This window comes from Megalobrama amblycephala, linkage group LG6 (genome assembly GCF_018812025.1).
Source record: "Megalobrama amblycephala isolate DHTTF-2021 linkage group LG6, ASM1881202v1, whole genome shotgun sequence".
In the NCBI taxonomy this organism is placed as follows: domain Eukaryota; kingdom Metazoa; phylum Chordata; class Actinopteri; order Cypriniformes; family Xenocyprididae; genus Megalobrama; species Megalobrama amblycephala.
In genome coordinates this window covers 29554873-29581084 of record NC_063049.1, presented here as the reverse complement: position 1 = coordinate 29581084, position 26212 = coordinate 29554873, and the positions used below count along the sequence as shown (strand labels likewise).

The window sequence follows — 26212 nt, the reverse complement described above, 5'->3', positions numbered from 1 at the left end:
CAAGACACTTTGTGCACTCAACTGTCGCAGCTTTCCTATCAGACTTTGATGTTAAATGACAAAATAACCTTATAAAATTCATACACTATTGAGGACATAGTTTTATTACAGTATAGAATGTAATTTGGGACACAGCATGTTTTGTTTTTAGCATGTTGCTATGCAGTTGCTATTGTGTTCTGGGTGTTTGTTTTTTTTTTTATCATGTTTCCAGGGTTTTCGGGGTGGTTTGCACATGTTGCTGTGGAGTTGCTTACTAGTGGAGCCACCGAAATTCTCTATTTTATGTTAGTATATGGGTTTCCAAGCATTTTAATCATCCAGTAGGCAAAAATCACAAGTCTAATTAATTACTTAAAGCAGCCTAAATGCACACTTATCCGTTTATGATGATTTGCATCATCTGAGGTATCATATTGTCAAACCCCTAACACTACGAGCAATAATGATGACTTGCCTTTGTTATCTTAACTGCAGTTAGCTTGTAAACCAGATTGATCAAAATACTTATTTGGGCTGGAATTGAGTGATGCTGCTCAATTACTATTAGTATTAGTATATTAGTATACAATGTAAGTTTACAAGAATATCTCATCATCTGAATTTCCCACCTGATGAAAAGAACACAAAATAATCATTTAAGACGTTATTTTGATGGCCTCCTTCATACATTCTGTTGACTATAAGTCTTCATGTCTACTAACTCATTAGGGTATTAGCTGAGTATTCGTACACTGTTAGGGGTAAGGTTAGGGTTAGTAGAATAAGGGGTTAGGGTTACGTTGACATGTACTTGCAAAGTTACAGTCAGTAGAATGTCTGTTAGGGACCATCAAAATGAAGTGTTAGCATATAGCAGATGAATGTTTAGTTTACATGTAGGTGCAACTTTACTTATAGTCATCAGAATATCTAAAGGGGACCATCAAAATAAAGTGTTGCCATAGTTATTTTCAAAGCCATTTTTCCTCCATTTTCTACTGTTCTTGCTTCCCTGTCTGCTTCATCACAAACTATGCAATAAGATTTACCTTATATGGCTGAAGGATACTGACTTCCCCTATTAAGTCTAACCTCCAAACTCTGCTTGTCAACTCCACCGTATCCTCACCACTATGACCCCATACTGCTCTGATCACTGGCCAAGAATTAAACTGCAGAAAGAGGCTTTTTTTTTTTAGGTTGAGGGGAGACACTAAGGAAGGTACTTAATATAATGTCAAGTTTGCTTTATTTTATTCATTTGTCTTAAAAGTGTAAAGCATTGTATTTTTCAGTATTTTTATGCTTATGGAGAGGTTGACATTTTGGACCCAGTTGGTCAAGGTTTGACTGCAATGGAAGTTAGATGTTGGTAGTTGTTGTATGCATTCTTCTCAGCTAACACCATTCAAAATTTGCATGTGTTTTCTGTATGTATACGTATGTATACACACCCATTCATTCCATATGACTGATTTTGTTCTGTGGAACACAAAAGAAGATATTTTGAAAATGGTCTCTCAGGTTTTTTTCTCATTGGGGTTCGGTGTTATATTGGATCCCACTGATTTTCATTATATGAAAAAAAAAAAAAAACAGTTGAAACATTTTTCAAAATATCTTTTGCTCAATCTGGAAATAAGGAAGGAAAGCATGCCCCAAAGAAAGCGGTTTGATGGCTATTTTGCAGCACTCCGTCACCCTTTGACATAATCCCCTTTATTGTGCATCTCTATGAGAGGGAGGATGGACATGGTATTAAACAAAAAGCACTGATAAGGTTGTGCAGAGGAAATGTTCTGTGCGCCAATCCCCAACTGACTTCCACGGTCCGTCCAGGCATTTCCCCTCTGCAGGAAACACCCTCACCAGGGAACATGTACGGAATGCTGCCTTTTGTTCAGAGAGAAAGAGATAAGCGGTGTGACAATGCTCCAAGTGTGGTATTTTTTGCATCCTCTTGCCATCAAAAGGAGGTTTATCGAAACGAAGGGTGGGTAATGTGCTGTCTCCATCTCTCAGCTGGTCCTACATCTGGTCCAATGACTCATTGTCTACTCCCTGCAGGAAAATTGGGCTTAACTTCCCATCTATCTTGTAAGACTACATATCACCACTTTCTGTGCCAAAAATTGCAATTCTTCTGAGTAATATGGTTGTGAAAGAACTGACGCTCTTTTGCATAAGCACAGATATTTATCAGGCCGAATACAATCAGCCCAGACTTTCAGTACACAGAGGAACTTTCACAGGTCAGTCTCATTTATTCAGAAAATCTTTAACCAAAACTCTTGAAATTTTTTTCCTCAAATCTAGGCTAATCTTTAACATTTGCTGTGCAATCCGGTTTAAAAAATGTATGTCTAATAAAGTAATTGTATGCACGTCTAAAAACAGTGATTGTGTAGCTTTTTATATTCATGTTTCTTTTTATTTCAGTTTAGCTAAGATTATGTTTTTGCTGTCCCTTTGTAAATAAACTTCTAATAAATTATTATCATAATAAATACCCGTCCGTTCAAAGTATCAGATGCAGTTAAACTGGAAATACATTAAGGAAGATTTACATGGAAATACATTAAAAAAGTTTAAAATCACAATTTAATGTAATTTTTTTTACAATTAAATTACAATTAAATCAGGAATAAAAATAACACAAAACACTTCAATTTTAAAGGAGAAATAAGTATTTAAAATAATGTGACTTGTTTTTAAATTATTTAATGTAATAAAATTATGAACCTAAAGCCAAAGATTTAATCCTGAAACCATTTTTACTGTACATAACGCATAACTTTTTTTTATTTATTTTTTTTTTAATATGGATGTAGGCCTATAATGTAAATGAAACTCCATTCCTTTAAAGGTGCCCAAGAATGCTTTTTCACAAGATGTAATATAAGTCTAAGGTGTCTCCTGAATGTGTCTGTGAAGTTTAAGCTCAAAATACCCCATAGATTTTTTTAAATAATTTTTTTAACTGCCTATTTTGAGGCATCATTAACTATACACTGATTTTTTCAGTGCGCCGCCCCTTTAAATCGCGTGCCCCCTGCCTCACAAGCTCTCGACTATATTACAGCGCATTTACAAAGTTCACACAGCTAATATAACCCTCAAATGGATCTTTACAAGATGTTCGTCATGTATGCTGCATGCATACATCGAATCATGTGAGTAAAGTATTTATTTTGATGTTCACATTTGATTCTCTATGAGTTTGAGGCTGTGCTCCGTGGCTAAAGCTAACATTACACACTGTTGGAGAGATTTATAAAGAATGAAGTTGTGTTTATGAATTATACAGACTGCAAGTGTTTAAAAATGAAAATAGCGACGGCTCTCTTGTCTCCGTGAATACAGTAATAAACAATGGTAACTTTAACCACATTTAACAGTACATTAGCAGCATGCTAACGAAACATTTAGAAAGACAGTTTACAAATATCACTAAAAATATCATGTTATTATGGATCATGTCAGTTATTATTGCTCCATCTGCCATTTTTCGCTGTTGTTCTTGCTTGCTTACCTTGTCTGTGCACAGATCCAGACGTTAATACTGCCTTTCCTTGTCTAATGCTTGAACATGGGCTGGCATATATGCAAATATTGGGGGCGTACACCCCGACTGTTACGTAACAGTCGGTGTTATGTTGAGATCCGCGTGTTTTCCGGAAGTCTTTTAAACAAATGAGATTTACATAAGAAAGAGGAAGCAATGGGGTTTGAAACTCAATGTATGTCTTTTCCGTGTACTGAACTCTTGTTATTCAACTATGCCAAGATAAATTCAATTTTTTCATTCGAGGGCACCTTTAAGAGGAAATCGAGGGCTGCACTGTCATGCAGTACCTGGAACGGCCACTGAGAGTTTTTTTTTTTTTTTTAACCAATGTTGCATCATTGTAAACAGACAGGACTTTCTTATTTTATTTCCGAATATATATTAATAACAACGGTGCACATAACGGCAACCTTTTACCACTGACTTTCGAACAGCACCTCGGAGAGTAATCAATGAATTGTGCAGTCCTCTTGACTTCACTAAACCGTAAACATCTTCAGGCTGTCTTGTATTACATGTTTGCAATGGCAACATTAAAAAAGCATGAAATTTACATCACAAAATAGTGGTATCACAAACCACTACTGGCCTTGAGACAAAGGAGATAAAGCACAGCCAGCTCTCCATGAATGTAGTCTCAGACCTGCTGTTTAACAGCCTCAGGTAAAGAGAAGGGCTCAATTTCATATTCTAGCACTGTTTGTAAGAGGCTCTGTTTACTGGACAGTGAAGAAAATCATGCAGACTGGCTCAAGTATCATATGTCATCATTTTTGGGTGTTAAATGGATTCTAGCACTCTTGCCATAGACATAATCTGAGCCTCAAACTGTAATGGAAGATGTGCTGGCATAGAACTCCATATTCATACAAATGTTAAACACACACAGTGGGGTCCAAAAGTCTGGGATTCAAAATCTAATTTAAATTTGGACATAAACATAGTTTTAAGAGAATGAGGGTACGTTTACACGACAACGACATGGTTAAAACGGAGAAGTTTTACCTTTGAGTTTTCTGCGTACAGACGACACCATTGTCAAAACGATTCCCATTCATACGAATCCGTGAAAACGCCTAAAAACGCTGCATTCTGCTGGCAAGCCATTAGGCCGGGTTCACACCGCAAGCGTCAGCGGCGCGTGAGCGTGAACTGCAGCTGCAGAGACGCGCGAGTATTCACACTGGAAGCGTTTGTACAGCGTCACAGCAGCGGCTCCAATCTGCATATAAAGTGAGCATTTATTTACAAAGACAGCTATAAAAAAAATTTATAAGTTGGTCATTGTTAAACTTGTTACGTCTTGTTAACATGCAAGGTGTACAACACTCACAGATAAATGTAAAATAAATACAAATAAATAAACAAAAGCCTCGTGACATCCATTGCTGCACACAAATGAGGTAAGCTTTGTGTTTTACATCATCTGACGCGTGCACATGTTTACAACACAGCAAACTCGGGTTTAATTTGGGTATGCAAGAGCCTATGTAATAACTAAAATAATGTTTATATATCATATTTTCTGGCTAGTTTAGTTTAGTTTTTTATAATACACCATACTTTAACCCAAACTGAATAATTAAAAACTAGTTTAAATTAGTAAATCTTCTATAGGCCTAAATATATTTTAATATTAATTTTCTTTCCTGACATGCTTCAGTACTTGTTAAAACACACTAGATATGCTTATTCTGTGCATTTTGAGCATTTTTTGTGTGAAATCATATTTATTTTGTCCATCAAAGGTGTACTTTCACTTTAATTGAGCGTTAGCAGCGCAGTAATGCGCTGTAATGCGCATGTGCAGGACGTCATCGTTTTCAGAGATTCGCTTTTTTGTTGTTTACACGGAGACCGTTTTGAAATCCGTTTTCAAAAGTTTGCATTTTCAGGCCACCAAATCGCCGTTGTCGTGTAAATGAACGGCCATAAAAAGTTTTCCGTTTTTAGTTGAAAACGGTGATGTAATCGGCCCCTAAATCAGATCCAATTAATATTCAAATGTCACTTTACCTTATTTTCCTCAGTTCTTAGATTATGTAAACTTACACAGCATGATCATAATATCCTACCAGCCCTGAATATATTTATATTTGAGTGCTATGACCGACATTTCAAGATGCTGACAGATGTTATTGTGCATCCCATGATATTGATGATAAACCTTTATGTAAAACACTAAATACTGCAGTATATGATCGTCGTGCACCATTATTCAAATTCTGAAAACGTTTATAGGCTATTGAATTGAGCGATACCATATTAAACATATTTTTACCATTAAAATGTGAATTTGTGCTTACTGGCCTAAGTCAAGAGAGGGAGGGTCTAGTGTCCTGCTTTCAATGCAGGTTTATACATTTTTCATGTTTTATTATCCAGAAGAATGATAGATAATCATTCAGCAAGTTTGAACAACAATAATAATGATGAAGCAAGAGCAACTGATAATAATAATAATAATAAAAATGGAAAATGAGGTATAAAAAGTTGATTTTAATAGAGTATGGAGGACTGACAATTCAGCCAAAATCACAAGAAACAATCACAAAATATAGTCAGCACACATTTTCAATGATGACCAAAGATTCATTGCAAACCAAAGTGAATCTGAAATAAATGTAGTCCAACAGAACTCAGCATCTTTAAGAAAGTGCTGAGATGTAACAATGGCATGTGATAATGGAAAAGTGATGATAATGATGAACAAGTTTTGGCACATTGGATATAAAGTATGAAAAAGTTTGACTATGATATATCAAACGCACCACCAGACCGTTTGCTTTATGTCTTTTTTGTATGAAGATATCATTTTTCATGATATCACTAAGAAATATTGAAAAGGTAGGACAATGTGTCCTTGCCCTTGTGCATTTTTACAATGATTCCTTTCTCCCCTGTCCTTCACATTGTTAAACTTTGGTGCAGGTGTATTGCTAGAATGTACCTTCTCTGAACACGTGATGTATTTGCAGCCCTTGATTAAACATGCACATATGCTTTCACTTTCTCCAAAGATATGCAAGTATTTTCCATTTGCAATGTCACAGAAATGTATTTCTAACAAGACAAAGAAAACAATCCAAAAACAATCAGAAACCACTACCTAGAATAAAGATCAGACGTATTTTACACGCCACTGGTAACCACCACCAGCCCAGCAGTAACACTTCTTAATATGTCAATTTTGACATATATTCAAATGCAAAATGGCAGAAAGAAGCTCTTGATTAAGTTTACCAACACTGCCCTAAGTGTTTTACCATCTCACTACAACTGTGATTCATTCACTGAAGTGTCAGAACAAGGTGAATTGAGATTGGTTTAGTCAAAACAAAAGTAGACAACTTGAAGACAGACAAACAAGAATGAGTGTTCAAGTAGATAATCCTGCATTAAGTTTACATTCACATGGTTAGATGAGTTACCAATACAGTGTGATTCTTCTTACTGTGTGTGTGTGTGTGTGTGTGTGTGTGTGTGTGTGTGTGTGTGTGTGTGTGTGTGTGTGTGTGTGTGTGTGTGTGTGTGTATGAGAGAGAGAGAGAGTCTTATTTAGCCACCAGCAGGTGGTTTAACCCAATGTATCAGTTATCATTTTTGTTGTATTAGGCCCAAATGAACTAACATCAAGTAAAACCTGTAATACAAAAAAAAATTATGACAAAAAATGAATGAAATACAATGCTTCAGCTCTTATACAACACTCCAAAAATATTTGTGCAGATGTCAAGTACAGTGCGACACAAAACTACAAGTGATCAACTTAAAAGAAACCCAAACTATGGTAAAATCCCCAAAGGATTTTTGGATTTATTATCCACAGTGTCTGAATGATTACATGCACCTATCTTTATGGCATAGTATCCAACACAACGTTTTTCAGGCATACTTCTTCACTGCACACACAGAATACTGTGCAATATCAAAGATGATTGTTTAAAGACAAGTAACTCTTCATGTCTTCAGACAGTGACTCACTTGAAGCCCATGAGCTCAAACTGGGGATTCTGGACAGCAGGACTGTTTGTAAGTTGCAGAGGAAACCCAGCAGCAGATGGTTTCACTTCCTGCCTGCACTTTAGGTGAAGCACTTTAAGCAAAAGGTCAACCTGGTAAATATTTGGTTTCCTCCAAACTCCAGGTTTGGAGTGCCAGGTCAAAAAAACCTTCACAGTGAGCATAAAGTCTCACGTGGAAATTAATGCAACACGCCACGTACATGGACTAGTCATGCTGCTCTTTGGAAAGGAAACACTTCTGTATTGTTTTCAAGTTCTTTTAGTGCGGTCGCAAGGTGTGAAATGTTCCCATTTCTCAAACATAATGATTAAATCAGGCCATCAAAGGTGAAGCACGATGGGGACATAGAGGAATAAGCAGACTAACACTACTGATGTACCTATATGATGCATCAGTCAGTAGGATGGTGATTCAAGGCTTTTTACAGGCAGCTTTGGCTTTCCCATTGGTGCTAGACTTGAGCTGTGTCATCTCCACATCAGCCATGGCATCTGATGGTAAACTGCTACGCATACGCTCGATAGTCTTCTGGTAGGAAGCTTTCTCCTGTTCCAGAGAACGGATCAGGTGCTTCATCTTGCTCTCTCGTGACAGGAAGCTCTCCACGCTGCTCTCCAATGTCTGAATCTTCAAACGAGCCGCCTGTTAATAAGAAAGCCAAGCAATGTTTGTCATGTGACTATATGTACTATCATTCAAAAATTTGGGGTCAGTACATTTTTTAATGTTTTTGAAAAAAGTCTCTTATGCTCACCAAGGCTGCATTTATTTGATGAAAAATACAGTAAAACAGTAATATTTGGAAATAGTACTACAATTTAAAATAACTGTTTTCTATTTTAGTATATTTTAAAATGCGTTTTATTCCTGTGATGAAAAAGCCAAATTTTCAGCAACCTTTAATCCAGTCTTCAGTGTCACATGATCTTTAATATGCTGATTTAGTGCTTAAGAAACATTTCTTAGAATCATCAATGTTGAAAACAGTTGTGCTGCTTGATACTTTTGTGGAAAAATATAAGTTTTTTTTTTTTTTTTCCCAGAATACGCTGATGAATAGAAAAGTTAAAAAAAAAAAAAAAAAAAAAATCCATTTATTTAAAAAATATTGTTTTTTTGTGGGACAATAGCCATTTTTCCACCATTGGGCCAAACTGGTCTTATTGCTTAACCATTCCATGCAGATCCAGCCCAGCCGGTAGGGGTATGGTTTAATTTCTCACTGTACAGGGCTAAAAACAGAGCTCGTTGGAATGCAATAACAAATCCATTAGTCCTTACCTTGGTAACGCAAGAGTTTACAGACGATATGAGATGTAAATAGCTACCGCATTATGAAGGATGATCAGATATTTCTTTTAATCTTAATATTAACTTGCGTTAGCTTCAAGACAAGCGATCAATCCTGTGTGGCGACGTCACTACATGCATTCTACCATCATGGTTAGCTAACCGTGCTGAGATTTCCAGGCTGAGAACGGTTTGTAATCGTGCCGTGTCTAACAAATCTCAAGTGGAAATATAACTGGAACCGTTCCTTACCGTTCACAGGACCGGTCGGCACCAGCGGTGGAAAATCGGTTAATGTAAAAGTCTTTACTGTCACTTTTGATCAATGTAATGCATCCTTGTTGAATAAAAGTATTAAGTTCTTTAAAAAAAAATAATGATCTTACAGATAAAACCCTATGGGGTAAATTTTGTCAGATGCTTCAGGGTAAGCTATTACTCTAATGCACTATTACATTAGTCTGGAAAATTTGGTAAGTGTGCCAAATATCTTTTCACTCTCCCCTGTGTCATGTTTCTAGGAACAGCTTGTTTTTAGCAACAGGTTGTTTTTAAGGACAACTTGGATGAGCGTGTTGTGACGTTACATGTTTAGACTAATGGAGTTTCAAGGATAATTCATTCTCCCATGTTCATTCACACTAGTGGATGACAAATCAACAAGCAACTATCAGCTGAATTCCCATTACTTTTAATTTTAAATGTGAAATGTGAAAATCAAAATGCCATTTTAATATTCTTTGGTAGCAAATGAAGAGGTGTATCTGTAAAGATCTTGGGTTTCAGGCTGTTTGTCTTTTGTACTGTGCTGCCACACACTGGCAACGAAGGCAGAAAACACTTCTCTACTTGTGCTATTTTGTGATAATATTATACATCTACATACCTGCAGTTTCTCTAGCAAGTCCATGTTCTGTTTCTTGAGCTGGGCATTGGCTTTCTCCAGTTTATCTAGCCTATCAGACTCCTCTGATGGTGGAGGAGCGTCTGATAGCTCATCCTGCAGGACGTGGTACTCCACTTCATATGCGTGCAGCTGCTTGGAGATGTCCATCTCAATCGCCTGCAAACCACATTTCATACTGACAGTTATTGTCAGAGAATATGCCACAGGTTCTTTCAAATTATCAGATTAAATATCAATTTCATTAACAATACAGGATTTTGATTTTTGAAAAGCAAGTTACACCACCTAGTGGTTAAATGCATTCGAGTCTAAATGGGCTGTTAGGCCAATGTGTGGAAAGAGACACCAGTGTACTGCATACTGCACAGGAAACAATGTGTGCTGCCTACAATAGCATGTGAAACTGTATTTAGTATGCATCAAAAAAGGATTCAAACATTAGTATGCTACACTGTTGTCACTTGATCACTTTATGCCATATGGTTAGTATTCAGTTGGCATAAAAAAGGGTATTTTGAGTTTGATCAAATAAGTCAAGGAAGACATGTTAAAATCATGTCTGATGAGAGTTGTTATTGTTAACTAAAACTTGTTTTTTGAAAATCATTTTCAGTAAATTGATACAAAGCTGAAAAAAGACAAATTAAATATTAGATGAACAACTGAAACTTAAACGAAAATGTAAAATTTTGCCTTGGCAAATAACTGGAATAAATAGGTTGAAGTTGAAAAACTTAAACTGAAATAAAATTTAATTAAAGCGATATAGAAATATTGAAAAAATAAAGGCAAAAGCACACCCAAGACAAAAATGCTAAAATGTAATCTAAAATTAAAATGAAAACTGAAAATATAAAAATAGTCTAATTCAACCCATACCCATTAATAAATACTATAATAATATATAAATAATACTAAAATAGCACTGTGACTGATATTACTTACATACTTATATTGATAAGATTGTATGAAATATTTGAATAATAATGAAAAAAAAAAAGAATGTGGTCATACTGTGGACGATTCAAACAAGTGAAGCCAAAAGAGATTAAAAATAAATGCTCTCATGATCTAAAACATACACTTTCCCTTATACATCCATATTAATTTTATATTAAAATCTTATAATTGAAAAAAAAAAAAAAAAGTTAATATCCTAAGTGTAATTTTTTATTTATTTATTTTTTGATGAAAAGTCCCCATATACTGTCAAACCAAAAATTATTCAGAATTTTTTTTAAATATTTTTGACATTTTTACTAGTGGGTTTAAGACACTATAGTTCATTTGTGTAAGTGAGGATATCAAAATAAAGTAAATAAAATAAACAGTGACATTATACCCAAAAATTCTTCGTACAGTGGACTGCCAGTAAAATTGATAAAAAACCAGAACCAAAAATTACTCAGACACTTTGACCTGACCATGTTTTGCTTAAGTGTTATCTGACATAATTAAGATTATTTTTTTCTGACAAACTTTAACTCTGAGATCTTGTCATATTTTATTACCATTTTTAAACTATAGTGAATAAACTGCATTAATGAATGAAATGTTCAAGGTGTCTGAATACATTTTGGTTTGACTGTATGCTGGGATAAAGTTTATTCCATTTTAAATGTACCTTTGTGATCGTTTCTTCCATTTGGCTGTAAGTGAGGGTGGGGATGGTGGATTTAAGGTAGTCCACGATACTTTCAAAGCCGTCACACTCCAGTATCTCTCCCTCGTGACTGCTCAGCAAACACAGGGCCACCTTAAAAATCACCTCAGTGCCTTGGACAAACAGGAGGTCTGCCACAGAACACACATACATGTACAAGAGTCAAAGGCTATGCATTGGCTACAATACTTGACTTATGTGTGAAATACATGAATTTGAACACACAAGATCATTTCACCACAACCCTCTGGTTCCCCCTAACCCCATCACATACGCTACATTAGTTTAGGTCTGAATATGGTAGTGTTACTTAGGAAGTAAAATATACCAAATATACGGGCAACAAAGCCAAGCGGGAACTGAGAGGCGAAGAGAGTGAGGAACCAGGGCGCGGCGTACAGGCTGGGGCAGATCTCGTGCTCCTCCAGGTGAGTGTACAGGTTACGGTGATAGTCGTGCAGCAGTCGGGACAGCTGGTACATCTGGATCTACGGAGAGAGAAAGAAGAAAATGTCCTCGCATTTACAGGAGTGAACTTTAAACAGGCTCAAATGAGACTGGCTGAGACAGGCTCTCTCTCACGGGATTAAACATTGGCACATCTGATGATGAATAACCACGAACAGCTGAGGAGGAAATAGTGTACAAGAGGTGGAGACGGCTGTTTGCATACCGCTTGAGCAAATGTACATTTAAGTCAAGTGTAGTAAATATACTCTCTGTTCTGGTTGTGTAACAAAATTAGGATTTGGAATTTACATTCACTAAAAGTAATGCACTAGATTAAAAAAAATTTTTAAGGTGTGCTAACTAACTTTTAATTTAGGTTTCATTGGCCAATACAACAATGGCTTTGAATGTTATACTGACACCAAGTGGTGTGGATGTAGCATTGTGCAAAAATGTTTCAAGGACTGATGATACTTCAAAAATAACCAAAAATGGCCATATTTGTTATTCATTTACTTTATAAATTCAATTGTCCAATAAAAATCTAGTTCTTGATGCAAATAGAAAACATTCAGTTCCGCAAATTAGGACACATTGTTCTGTACTCTTTCCGTTATCTCACACAAAAACCAGTCCTGCTACATTTAGCAATAGGCATACTCAGAAAAGCAAACATTCCAGTTCTGAAAGAAAAACACAAACTAGTGAAAACTGACACTCTCTCACACACAGCGCACCTGCAGGGAGATCATGTCGGGACGGTACTGCCGGCGAATGCCCAGATCGTACATGAGGAACTTAAGGGTGTCGAAAGCCTGTTCCTCGCTCATATGCAACAGTAGCAAACCGGCCACAAAACTGATGCCCTGGCAGTAGCCCACCTCCGTGTCCAGCAGGGAGTAGGCCTTCAGGAGATTGTACAGAGACAGTTGCCCAGCTCCCAGCTGAGCACTGAAATACTGGTGCGTTGGGAATGTCCTGCCTGGAAAGGGGAAGATCACTTCAGTAATGTGCTGGGTCAAAAATATAACACTATTGTGATGTCCATGTGAATTAGCTGCAACAATATGACAATATAGAGTTTTATAGTCTGATCTGAGATTTTATAAGTTCTGATAGTATTTTATGTCAAATTTTATTGGTGATTTGACAATTAATAAACAAATGATATACAACTTTGGAATGCAAATTATAATTTTGTATTCTTTGTATGTAGCTTATCAGTATGCGTATTCACCTATGAACAAACTATAAGTACTTGATTAGATACAGACCAAGGTCGACCAGGATGGCGTGTTGCTGTGCTGTGAGCTGCTTGAGGAGATCCTGATAAGGAGTTTCAGGGGGCTGCTGCCGCTGCGGCAGACGGTGACGCAGACGATACTGCTGGGAAAGGAGGAGCCACACCTCACCTCGCCGACTTTTGGGGACACCTACAGGGCACACATACAAAAAAAAAAAATCTCAGCATTATTTAGAATTTAGAAGAGCAAAACAATTTCAAATTTCTATACTTCCGTTTAAACGTTTGGGGTCCTTAAGATTTTTCCTAATATTTTTGAAAGAAGTCTCTTGTGCTCACCCAGGCTGCATTTATTTGATCAAAAATATAGTAATAACATAATTTATTTTATTATATATTTTGTGTAAAATGTAATTTATTTCTGTGATGGTAAAGCTGAAGTGTCACATGATCCTTCAGAAATCATTCTAATATGCTGATTTGGTGCTCATGAAAACATTTCTTATTATTAATGTTGAAAACCATTGACTCATTTTTCAAGAATCTTTGGTGAATAGAAAGTTTAAAAGAACACCCTTTATTTGAAATATTTTGTACAATGTAAACATTTTTACTGTCCCTTTATCAAATTAATGTGGCCTTGCTGAATAAAAAAAATAGCAACATCTTACTCACCCCAAACTTCTGAACGATAGTCTAAGTATTTCTATAACTATGTTACAAGTTGTATAACAACAAAAGATGATGTAGAGTAGTACACCAGAGACCAAAATCTTGGGGTTTTAATGACTGAAGTAATCCGTTTTTACCCTGGCAGACGGCACTGTGAATCTCCTCTTTGCCCCACTGTACTTTAGTGCGGCAGGGGCTGCTCAACTTCCTGTCCCACACAGCCTGCACCTCTTTGGAGCACTGACACACTTCCTGGTAGTCCAGCTTCATTTTACGAATGTGCAATTCATCACGGCTGGCTGCAGGATGAGAAAACTTCTAGTCAGGTTTAGCATTTATTTATTCAGACTAACATTAGAACAACTAGTAATTAATATAGTGCTTTTAGATGCAAAGAGAGAGAACAAAATGACATTCAGAGTGTCAAAATGAAGAGGCATCATGTGCATCACCTGCTGTTAACAGAGAGGCAGAAGTATATTCTAGGTAACTGGTTCTCAAGTGGTGGGTTGTGACTCAAAAATGTGGACAGAAGGGGGGAAATATGCTAAATGCAATTTTTAATAGTAATTATTATTTAAAAAAAATGAATTAATTTATTGTATCAGTATATGATTTTATTGATATTATTTTAAGAGCATATTACAATAATATATGTTCTTAAAATAATTCATATTTAAAAAAAAAATGCCATTCATCACATTATTTAAATAACATTTATTTGCAATTTTGGTATTGCGTTGGTTTGCCACTTGATGTCCAACACAAGCAAATCCAATTGAGAGCCACTGAAAGTCATGCAGACATTAATTTATTAAGTTTCAGTTTGTAAAAATAAAAATACAAGTGCCTCACAGGCAAGCGTGCATATACTGTAGCATGCTGCTGATAGATCGAGGAATATTACGTAGTCTGCATTTCCATAGAAACTTTAGACAAAATTCAAAGCATATCAAGACATGGCATGGCCTTTTACAGTAACCTTAAAGCATCAACACATTTGTACTATCCAAGATTAAAAAAATACATGAACATCTGTGCAGATGAATAAGAGAATATGCCCTTTTAGACTCTGGATTGATGCAATTCTGCAACTATTTCATTTGACAGGAGAAAATTATATCCTAAAAACCAATTGTTATTGTTTATCGGTACTGGAGAACATGTAGCTAACTGCCATATGCTGGTTTGTACACAAAATTGAAGTGAAACAATGATATCATGCCAACTGAAACTGCCTGAAGTTCAGCCTGTTCAAGCAAGACGTCAATGTCGCGGCTGTATTTTCTTACCTTCTACTCAGACATGTTAAGTTCGGCCCATCCAAGAGCACACAAAAACAGACAGAAAAGGTAAAAGGGTAGAGGAAGCGACTTGAGTCTCATGTGTGATTCTGTTTGGCCAACAGAGGGCAATATTTCACATGCTTTTTGCTTGGCTCTTCCAAAGCAAAGTTGAACTAATACACAACATTAACCTTTCATAATGTGTTTGAAACTGATTGAAATACTGATATTATTAAACTATTTCTAAAAGACTAGGGTTACATATGCAGCCCAGAGGTCACAGAACTGAGAGCACACTCTTGCAGAATGTGAACGTCATCGACATTCCCTTCTATAATTAACTTTGCTCCAGAATGTAAAATAGACGCAGTGGCACTTGCCCCTCTTAAAATAAGGCAAGGGCAAAAACAACAGTCTAATCAGAGTGACGGGAGGAAACACTCCCTCTCCCGTGACTCCACAATGTAGCATGAACGCTGGACTACTGCTGTAGGTTTACATATTTGTGCAATTGGCAGACACTTTCATCCAAAGTGACCTACATTGCAACTGACTTGTTCGTATGTTAGGTGCATTTTATCAGATCATGCATTCCCTGGGAATCAAACCCATGACCTTAACCTTGTTAGTGCAATGCTCTACTGTTTCAGCTACTGGAAATATTTAAAGGGATAGTTCACCTAAAAATGAAATTCTGGTCATTATTTACCCACCCTTATGTTGTTCCAAACCTGTATGACTAACTTTCTGTTGAGCAACACAAAGAGAGATGTTTTAAGCCAGTCAATCTTAAAATCTATTTAGACAGTCTAAGCCACTGTTGTTTTAATATTATTTATGTACTATTAAAGTATTTGTTTTGAATTAGCTTTTATTTGTATAATTTTAGTTTGAGTTTTAGTTAGTCATTTCACTTTAGTACTTCAGTAAGTTGTCAAGGCAACCTTTCTAGTGCTTTTCATCTAATATTTATATTTTATTTTATTTCAGCTTTATTTCAATTAACAAAGACAATATTTTAACAGTTCAGTTAACAATAACGATGCTGCTCTAAGCTCCACTTTTCCACACAGCTTAAGTATAGAGTGTATAGTGTGTGTTTTTCACACAAACCTATCATGTGACTTCAGAAGAATTGGAATATAACACCCAAGTTTATGGGTTTTCAGGGTACTTTTTGCACTTTTTTGAATTTGGAAGCCCCTGGTGACTGCTCCAGTCATTATTTAGGAAAAAGATACATAAACTATCTTTTTCCTTTTGTGTTCCATGAAAGGAAAACTCAAATGGGTTTGGAAAAACTTGAGGGTGAGAAAATTATGACAGATTTGTTTTTTTTTGTTTTTTGTTTTTTGGTTGAACGAACAGCACCCAGTGAAGTGGGTCTGCACGATTATGATAGAATCCAAATAAGAGAAAGGTTATAAAGAGAGAGAGAGAGAGATACAAGGAGAAACACTAACCCTCCAGGCGCTGGTTTTCTTTCTCCATGCGGATGAGCAAAATCTGTTGGTGGATGGCTTTCTTCCACAGGGCCCTGTAGTCAGCTGGGCTGCGCCGGCCCTTCTCTCCACCAAAGCCCTGCTCTGGGGACAGGGGGCTGGCCTGAGGGTCTTGATCTTGGTTCAAAGCCCGAGGAGAAAGTGGCAGCAGCTCCCGGCCATCCATGTGCTCTGGAAAACAGCAGATGCTGACCAAAATGTCTAAGACCCATCCTCAAATGGCATGGAAAGATAATAAAGTGATTTAAGAAACGGAGTACTGTGCATTTAGGGTGTTTCTTTTTCTTGAATCTAAGGGAGAATTATGAAGTTCTAAAGCTTGACGAACAATGATTTATGCTGCAATGTTGACTATAAATAGACTGCTGGAAGAACAGGGTGTAATGTTGCACCTGTCTGCTTGTCTGTGCGTACGCTCAAGCATGTGTACCTACCCACGTTTTGCATAGAAGTGGAGGGTTTGTTCATGGGTGACGCCACCCTCAGGAAAATCTTCTGGCGCCAAGAAACTCTGCGTGGAGGCACCAAGGTCAAAGAATCGGTGCTACAACCTGACAGAGACCTCTTCCTGCCCTCCCCATTACCACTACAGACAAACAAAACAACACAACACACGCTTATTCAAATGAAAAGACAGAGCAACATTTTTTGAACGTACAGGTGGTCAAACCAGTTATAAGGTAATACACAATATATATCCATCAATACATTTAAGCAAAAGCTCATAAGCAATAAGAAGCAGAGCATTTAAAGAGTCATAATAGATGTTAATTGGTTTCATGCATAAGCTACATAAAACACAGATTACTTGTTTTTGAGGAACGAGAAAATTATAAGGAAGTGAACAGAATGAAAATTAACTGAATAATGCACAAAAACTTTGCAACACATTAAAAAAATACTTGTGCAACGCAACTCAACTTATGTACAAAAACAAATAAAAAAAAAAAAAACTTACAATATTACTGTTTTTAATGCATTTTACTGTAATCAAATATTGTAATGCATCTTTGGTGAGCATAAAAGACTTGATGTTCTTCTTATATATATATCAGGGGCGTTTCCTCCGAGGAGGCAAGGGGGGCAGTGACTCCTCAAAAAAACTGGATGAGAAAATAACCGATATTACAAAAATAAACAAATATTACAAAATTTGACATAAAAAAAAAAAAAAGTGTGAAAGTCACTAATTTTTCAAAAGAAACACTGTCCAACAGTGACACCCGCAGGTAAAGTTACAGCGGGAGTCCACATCTCTCATGCCTCCCTTCAGCTCATAGAAATAAAGCAGAACCCCTAAAGCATGCAGTGGGTTTTATGGGGGGCAATTGAGAATGAATGGGGGAAAGTCACGGAAGATCGCGCTATGATCGGATATGATTGGTTTGTGCGATAAATCCCACCTCTTGTTTCATGAGCGTTCTCTGCGAATCGGCCTGAATGAAGATACCAATGGTGTTAATGGGAAGACTAATTAAATAGTAAGTAAACAACTCACCCCCTTACTGCATTATGTCATGTTAAAACCAAACTTGAAATGGCAGAAAACATGATGACTGCAGGGTTTTAGTGAGAAATCAGAGTAGTATTAAAGGTACATCTTCGTATCCGTGACCAGTGACCAGTGTGTACAAGCTTGATGACTGCTGAAAATAAATTGACTTTTAAAAAGAAAAGCTGAACATTAGTTCGCAAATTAAATTATATATATATATATATATATATATATATATATATATATATATATATATATATATATATATATATATATATATATATATATATATATATATATATATATATATATATATATATATATATATATATATATATATACAGTACAGTCCAAAAGTTTGGAACCACTAAGATTTTTAATGTTTTTAAAATAAGTTTCGTCTGCTCACCAAGGCTACATTTATTTAATTAAAAATACAGTAAAAAACAGTAATATTGTCAAATATTATTACAATTTAAAATAACTGTGTACTATTTAAATATATTTGACAAAGTAATTTATTCCTGTGATGGCAAAGCTGAATTTTCAGCATCATTACTCCAGTCTTCAGTGTCACATGATCCTTCAGAAATCATTCTAATATGCTGATCTGCTGCTCAAGAAACATTTAATGTGTACAATTGTACAAAATATTTGTGTACAATATTTTTTTTCAGGATTATTTGATGAATAGAAAGTTCAAAAGAACAGTGTTAATCTGAAATCTAATCTTTTGTAACATTATAAATGTCTTTACTGCCACTTTTGATTGATTTAATGCATCCTTGCTGAATAAAAGTATTTATTTCTTTAATTTCTTTTCCAAAAAATAAAAATAAAAATTCTTACTGACCCCAAACTTTTGAACGGTAGTGTATAATGCTACAGAAGCTTTGTATTTCAGATAAATGCTGTTCTTTTGAACTTTCTATTCATCAAGGAATCCTGAAAAAAAAAGTACACAACTGTTTTCAGCATTGAAAATAATCATAAATGTTTATTGAGCAGCAAATCAGCATATTAGAATGATTTCTGAAGGATCATGTGACACTGAAGACTGGAGTAACGATGCTGAAAATTCAGCTTTGCATCACAGGAATAAATTACTTTGTCAAATATATTTAAATAGTACACAGTTATTTTAAATTGTAATAATATTTTACAATATTACTGTTTTTTAATGTATTTTTAATTAAATAAATGTAGCCTTGGTGAGCAGACGAAACTTCTTTTAAAAACATTAAAAATCTTAGTGGTTCCAAACTTTTGGACTGTACTGTATATATAAACTTTTATATATAGTTTAAATTGTTACTGCCTTTAGTTAGCCAATTATTTAGGAATAAATGTAAACATGATTAAAAACACTAACTTGATGAACTATTTACTAACTTGGTTTTAGTAAATAGTTACATAGTGTAAAAACACAAATTAGAATTGTATTTGGTCTCTCTTTATATGTAATGTTTATTTAACCAAGAAAATTGTGTAACAGGGAGATAAATTTACATTTGATATATATATAAAAAAAAAAAAAAAAAAAATCAAGGACTTTGCCACCTCATTTTAAAACACCACCGCACACCACTGATTATATATATATATATATATTTATTATTAAACTGTTTACCCCCTTCCTGATTTTTTTATTTTTTTGCAAGTTTGTCACGCTTTAATGTTTCAGTTCATCAAACTAATTTAAATATTAATCAAAGATAACACAAGTAAACACAACATGCAGTTTTTAAAAGGAGGTTTTTATTATGAAGGGAAAACAAAATCCAAACCTACATGGCCCTGTGTGAAAAAGTGCTTGCTTAACCTAATAACTGGTTGGGCCACCCTAAGCAGCAACAACTGCAATCAAGCGTGTGCAATAACTTGCAATGAGTCTGTTACAGCACTGTGGAGGAATTTTGGCCCACTCATCTTTGCAGAATTGTTGTAATTCAGCCACATTGGAGGGTTTGAGAGCATGAGCCGCCTTTTAAAGGTCATGCCACAGCATCTCAATAGGATTGAGGTCAGGACTTTGACTAGGCCACTCCAAAGTCTTCAGAGGTGGACTTGCTGGTGTTTTGGATCCTTGTCCTGCTGCAGAACCCAAGTTCACTTCAGCTTGAGGTCATGAACAGACGGCCGGACATTGTCCTTCAGGATTTTTTGGTAGACAGCAGAATTCATGGTTCCATGCTTTACTTGTGTTATCTGTGATTAATATTTAAATTTGTTTGATGATCTGAAACATTAAAGTTTGACAAACATGCAAAAAATAAAAGTTGGGGTTTATAATAACTTTAAAAGCTGAGAGAAACCTAAAGCTTATTTTTTCCATTATTCCATTTAAACATCTTTCAAGCCGTTCCAAATCTAAGAAGCTGAAATAGATTGTTATTATCAGATGTAGGAACAAGATGTTCAAATAATCAAATCTGTTTTATCCCACAAGTCTCTGTCTATTTTTCCTGTACCTGTCTCTTTGCTTAGTTACCACAACAATACACAAGCAACAGCAAGGACACTTCAAGCGGAGTTAGTGAAAGCGTTAAAAACGGGTTTGAATGTTATGCATTAAACTCTGGCTAGAGAAATGGACCAACCCTGACTGCTGCTCAACAGACAGGTCTGCTAGACGTCCAATTAGAAAAGACAGCTAGAGACATTCAACATAAAGAGAGAAGGACCCTCTCTCCGATTTGTAGAAAATGGAGCAGGGCCAAGGATGTGACATTTTAAATCTCCTCCTTTCAGAGCACTCAAAGCATTGGATCATTAGAGCCCGCTATTTTAAACAAACGAAGGGCGAATACACAGAGGAACATCATTTGTCAGTAATTCCAAGGTGGCTGTTGTTCAGATGAAGGAGAGCTCATAGTTCAAGCCACTAGCACAAAAACCTGGTCAAATATTATTGTCCTGAAAAGAAACCCTTGGGAGAGGGTCTATATTCTACGCATGATTTCACTGTATGATCTCTATTCTAATACACTCGCCCCTTAACAACTGCTTCTATAAACTCTACTTACTAGCGTGAATGACAGGAGCTTTGTTAAACGATGAAACATTTACTAACCCTCGTTCCAAACCTACGACTTACTTTCTTCTGTGGAACATAAAAGACGATATTTTGAGAAATGCATCAATGGGTTTTTTTGTCCATACAATGGAAGTCAAGAGTAAACAAAACTGTTTGGTTACCAACATTGTTTAAAATATTTTCTTTTGTGTTCTGCAGAAGAAAGTCAGTCATACAGGTTTGGAACTACATGAAAATGAATAAACAGGGACTTTTTAGCACCAGGTAGTTACAGGAACTAGCCAACAGACACAACACGCCTGCCTGAAAGTTTCTAGTATGCCTAGTAAGACCTTGATTAGCTGGTTCTGTTGTGTTTAATTGGGGTTGGAGCTAAAATCTGCAAGACAGTGGCCTTCTAGGAGCAGGACTGGACACTCCTGCCCTAATTTAGTCCCCACAAAAGGCGTTCCTATAACTAAAATTGTTCCCAGTTCCTGTGGTGCAAACACACCAAAAAGTGGGTACTTCCGCCAATAGTTAGAGGAACTATGAAAACGTTCCTCCAGTGTGAAAGCCACTAATGATTTGGGTGAACTATCCTATTTATTTTATGTTCTAAAACCAGTTAAAGGGGTTGTATAATACATTTCCCTTTTTCTGAGGGTTAGCCAAGTTTTTTTGTGCTAAAACGGCCCATTTTTATTTTATGTGGCCATTTGCCTCTCTGATCCTTAAAATCTTTTTTTGTTGTTGCTGTGCCTTTTAGGTTATGTAAAAAGCCTCCACGTATGAAACGAGACACACACGTCACTTGACATCGCTTTTTTGCAGGATTTTAACTGTTTGAACTGCATGATGCATCATCCTTTAACAATATCAAATCAGTTTTGTTAACATGTAAATGTGAGTATGTGTTTATGTAATAATGTTTTCGGGTTTCTGATTTCAGACATCTAAAGAGCCATTTTGCAGTAAGTTTCAATTAAAGATCTCTTCAAACGCTCTAATTCTAAAAACACCATCATAAAACTGGTCTTAGCTGGTTTAACCCTTTGATGCATAACAAGTACGTTTTTATTTTCTATATCTTTGCAAGAAATTAATTTCATCATTCAGTATTCCAGGTATTCCTCAATTAACTTCTTTTTGATCATCACAAATCCTCATTTTAATTTTTTTTTCTTACTTTTTGAATAAAAATCATTTTTCTATCACTACCCTTCTAATGTGCAACATGGTTCAAAAATGACCCGTATTCATTTCCTATGTAATTTCAATCATGGTTGAGTGTTTCTTTGCTAAATCTATAAAAGAAATGTCTATTTTTTATTTTATCATTCATTTATTCCAGGTATTCCTTAAATATCTTGTTTTTGATTGTCGAAAATCATGATGTTCATTTTTTCTTTTTTACTTTATAAACAAACACAGTTTTTGTATGTCTACATCAATTTTACACACATGGGTCAAAAATGACCCATATTCATTTCCTATGTAACTTCAATCATGACTGAGTGTTTCTTCACTGAATCTTTGAAAGAAATGTATTTTGTCATTTATTTATTCCAGGTATTCATTAAATATCTTGTTTTTGATTTTCTACAAATAATTGTTTATTTTTTCTTTCTTTCTTTATAAACAAACACAGTTTCTACATCAATTTTACACACATGGGTCAAAAATGACCCATATAGAAATCTTTAATATTTGCACATTTTTGCAAGTAGGACATATTTACTGCAGACAACTGTTCATCTGCCACACATTTCACATCTTAACAAGGCTACTTTTGTATATTTCATGGATGCAAGTCTTATTATATTTAATATATTAGGCTATATATTTCATAATTTTTTATTTTGTGTCATAAATCAATGCAATTGGTCACCCTTTAAATCTGTCAGTGTTCCTGAAAAGTAACAGTTTTGGACATATACAACATGAGTCTAAAGTGACCTGAATGAGTTATTATTTTCTATATCTCATATATTACAATAAATTAATTTCATCATTCATTATTCCAGGTATTACTCAAACAAATCCTTATTTAAATATTTCCTTTCTTTTTGAATGAAATTTTTTTTGTGTCATTATCTTTCTAAAGGCCAAAGTATACTTCGCGTTTTATGCGTACGTGAGGGTCAGCATACAGATTTTTGTAACTTTTTATAATTTCCACCAGATTTCTGTAACTGTATGTGCAACCTGCACATACACATTTAAATTGTGTTCGACTGTGCGCAAAGTATACTTTCAACTTTTTTTTACAGTGATGTCATCATCCACCTCAGTTCTGTTGAGGACCAGCCGCTAACACTCTAGATAAAGAAAATCAAAAGCACAAGAATATTCAAATATTCAAATTCAAATACACTTATTATATATTTTCACTGTTGGACAGAAACCTTGTTCAAAACTGTTACTTTTCAGGAACACTGATAGATGTAAAAGGTGACCATTAGCATTGGTTTATGACAAAAAAATACAAATTATGAAATATAATATATAGCCTATTATATGAAATATAATATGACTTTCATCCATCAAATATACAAAAGCAGCCATGTTGAGATGTGAAATGTGTGGCGGATGAACAGTTGTCTGCAGTAAATATGTTCCTACTTGTGAAAATTTGCAAAGGTTTCTAATATGGGTCATTTTTGACCCATGTGTGTAAAATTGATGTAGAAATACAAAAGTTATGATTTGTGAAAATCAAAAACAAGATATTTAAGGAATACCTGGAATAAATAAATGACAAATTACATTTCTTTCAAAGATTCAGTGAAGAAACACTCAGTCATGATTGAAATAACATAGGAAATGAATACGGGTCATTTTTGACCCATGCGTGTAAAATTGATGTAGACATACAAAAACTGTGTTTGTTTATAAAGCAAGAAAGAAAAAATGAACATAATGATTTTTGACAATCCAAAACAAGATATTTAAGGAATACCTGAAATAAATGAATGATAAAATACATTTCTTTCAAAGATTCAGCAAAGAAACACTCAACCATGATTGAAATTACATAGGAAATGAATACGGGTCATTTTTGACCCATGTTGCGCATTAGAAGGGGTTTTCATAGCTTGCGCATCAAAGGGTTAAGATGGTCTCCCAATCTGGATAAGCAGGTTGACAAGCGCTCTAAAACCACTCTAAAATCAGGCTAACCAGCAAGAGTATGATTTTATGCCTGCTTTGCATAATTGAATAGCTGATGTATCTATTCTGAACTACTTCTAAACTATTTACAAAAAACGAGGGAAAAAATCCGTCAGGAACAAAGAGAAATCAAAACACCATTAAAGATCATCACAACTGTTCAAACCAACCTGGCAATGCTTTTTCCCTTAAAAATGAATTCTGAATTATCATCCAACATAATATATCACAAATTATAAATTATCAATATTTAAGCACAATAGAGTATAGATTAGAAGAAAGTTCTGTGACAGTTGATGGATGCAATATAGATGATAAATGCATTTGTTTACCATTAGTTAGTAAAGACGCCAACATGCAATTGAGGTTTAGCATCCCTCTTGTCCAGTGGACAAAGACAAGGTCCAACATTGTTGACAGGAAGAGAGAGCAAGTTAAAGAAGTGGTTCTTCTTAACTGACGACACAGTGACTGAAGCCTTTGGGTTAAGAAACAGACAGGCGCAGAGAAGAAGGGCACCATCAGCTCGAACCTCAGGCACCCCCGGGGGAAACGGACACACTGAACAGTCCGAGACCGACGCCCCCTCTCACCTCTTAAGACTCCCGCTGTCCGACAGGGAGGCCAGTGAGCCAAGGGAGCCCTGGTAAAAGGTTTTCAGGAAAGTGGGGGTGTGGAAGGAGGATGAGAGACTGAAGTAGGAGTCACTCTCAGAGACGCTGCGCACTCTTGAGATACCAATGGTGCTGAGGGAGCCGAAACATAAAAGGCCCACAACAAATACACATTACTTTAGAGAGGTCTAAACACTGCCATGGAACCTCAATCTAGAACACATGAGTGCTTCTGAGCAGATGAAAGATTTCTTCAGATGAAAGAGCATAACAATTTTAGGTTTTGTCTGAGAACTGGAGATTTTTTTTTTTTTTTTACTGTTATTTTTTTAAATGCTGAAAAAGTAAAAACTCTGACAAAAATATATAAGCTGTCAGAAGCATATTATAATTTTACCTATATTAAATCTATTAGGTGACAATATATTGGTACAACATTTGTTATATTAGTGATTTTTATTTTTTAGTCATTACTGGATATATATTGGCTAATATTGGATATTTAACTTTGCACGGCCGTTTCCACCAGTATGTACATTTGGATTACCTTTGCTGTCATATACCACCTGTAAAAAAAACAACTATATAATAATAAATAGACCTCAAAATTAATATGTTTTGATTTTACTTTTACATTAAAAAACAGCTTCAATATCAGCTATGTATCAGTTATTGGCATTTACATTAAAAATTTATATCAACCAGCATTTTAATATCAGTGCATCTGTATTTAAAGTGATTAAAAAAAGACAAAAATTCTTAAAATAATTTCTTTCCTTATACTATAAAACTAGAGCTGCCGATTTAATGTGTTAATATATCACAACTAATTATTTTTTAAAAATTAATGCATTCAAGTAAAATGAATGTGAAGTACCAATTGAAGCCCCCTAACCTATATACTAAATTCCCAAATAATATTCAGAAACAATAATATAATGTCCTCATTTGGGGGAAATTCTCAGTAAATGCTGATACTGGTTGAATTATCTGCCATATAATATAATTCATTTAATTAAAATTTTCAAACAATTGACAGAATCCCATCAATAAAATGCAGATTCATTGAAATAACAAATATACTGTAGATCACAAGATTCAACAAAAATCACATAAGCATAACATTATCTAGTTTTAGTAATTTTCTAAATTATTTGAATTAGTGCCAAATCCAAAATTACACATGCCACATGCACTCGCCCATGTAAGCATTCATGCTAAAATCAGTCACTTTACAAGTTTACATATATTGAAGCATATTTATGATTTCTGTAAATAAACACAACAAGCTGTTTTCAGCACATCAGCACATTGCTGTGACTGT

At 35.2% G+C, this 26212-nt stretch overlaps 1 protein-coding gene across 4 annotated transcripts in view; it reads right to left on the bottom strand.

Moving 5' to 3' along the window:
• Positions 1–6029: 6029 nt before the first annotated feature.
• Positions 6030–26212, bottom strand: part of tbc1d4 (TBC1 domain family, member 4) — a 40285-nt gene continuing 20102 nt past the window's right edge. For 2 of the 4 annotated variants that reach the window (XM_048193807.1, XM_048193808.1), the window contains 10 exons: positions 17024–17175; positions 16551–16760; positions 15094–15096; positions 13939–14100; positions 13161–13319; positions 12624–12868; positions 11765–11924; positions 11398–11567; positions 9753–9929; positions 6030–8218 (listed from right to left, as the gene is read on the bottom strand). In XM_048193807.1, the coding sequence (XP_048049764.1) occupies positions 7988–8218; positions 9753–9929; positions 11398–11567; positions 11765–11924; positions 12624–12868; positions 13161–13319; positions 13939–14100; positions 15094–15096; positions 16551–16760; positions 17024–17175 (1669 nt within the window). In that variant the 3' untranslated portion in view covers positions 6030–7987. Of the gene's footprint in view, positions 8219–9752; positions 9930–11397; positions 11568–11764; positions 11925–12623; positions 12869–13160; positions 13320–13938; positions 14101–15093; positions 15097–16550; positions 16761–17023; positions 17176–24867; positions 25021–26212 lie in introns of all 4 variants that reach the window. The other 2 variants (XM_048193805.1, XM_048193806.1) reach the window with 2 other exon arrangements.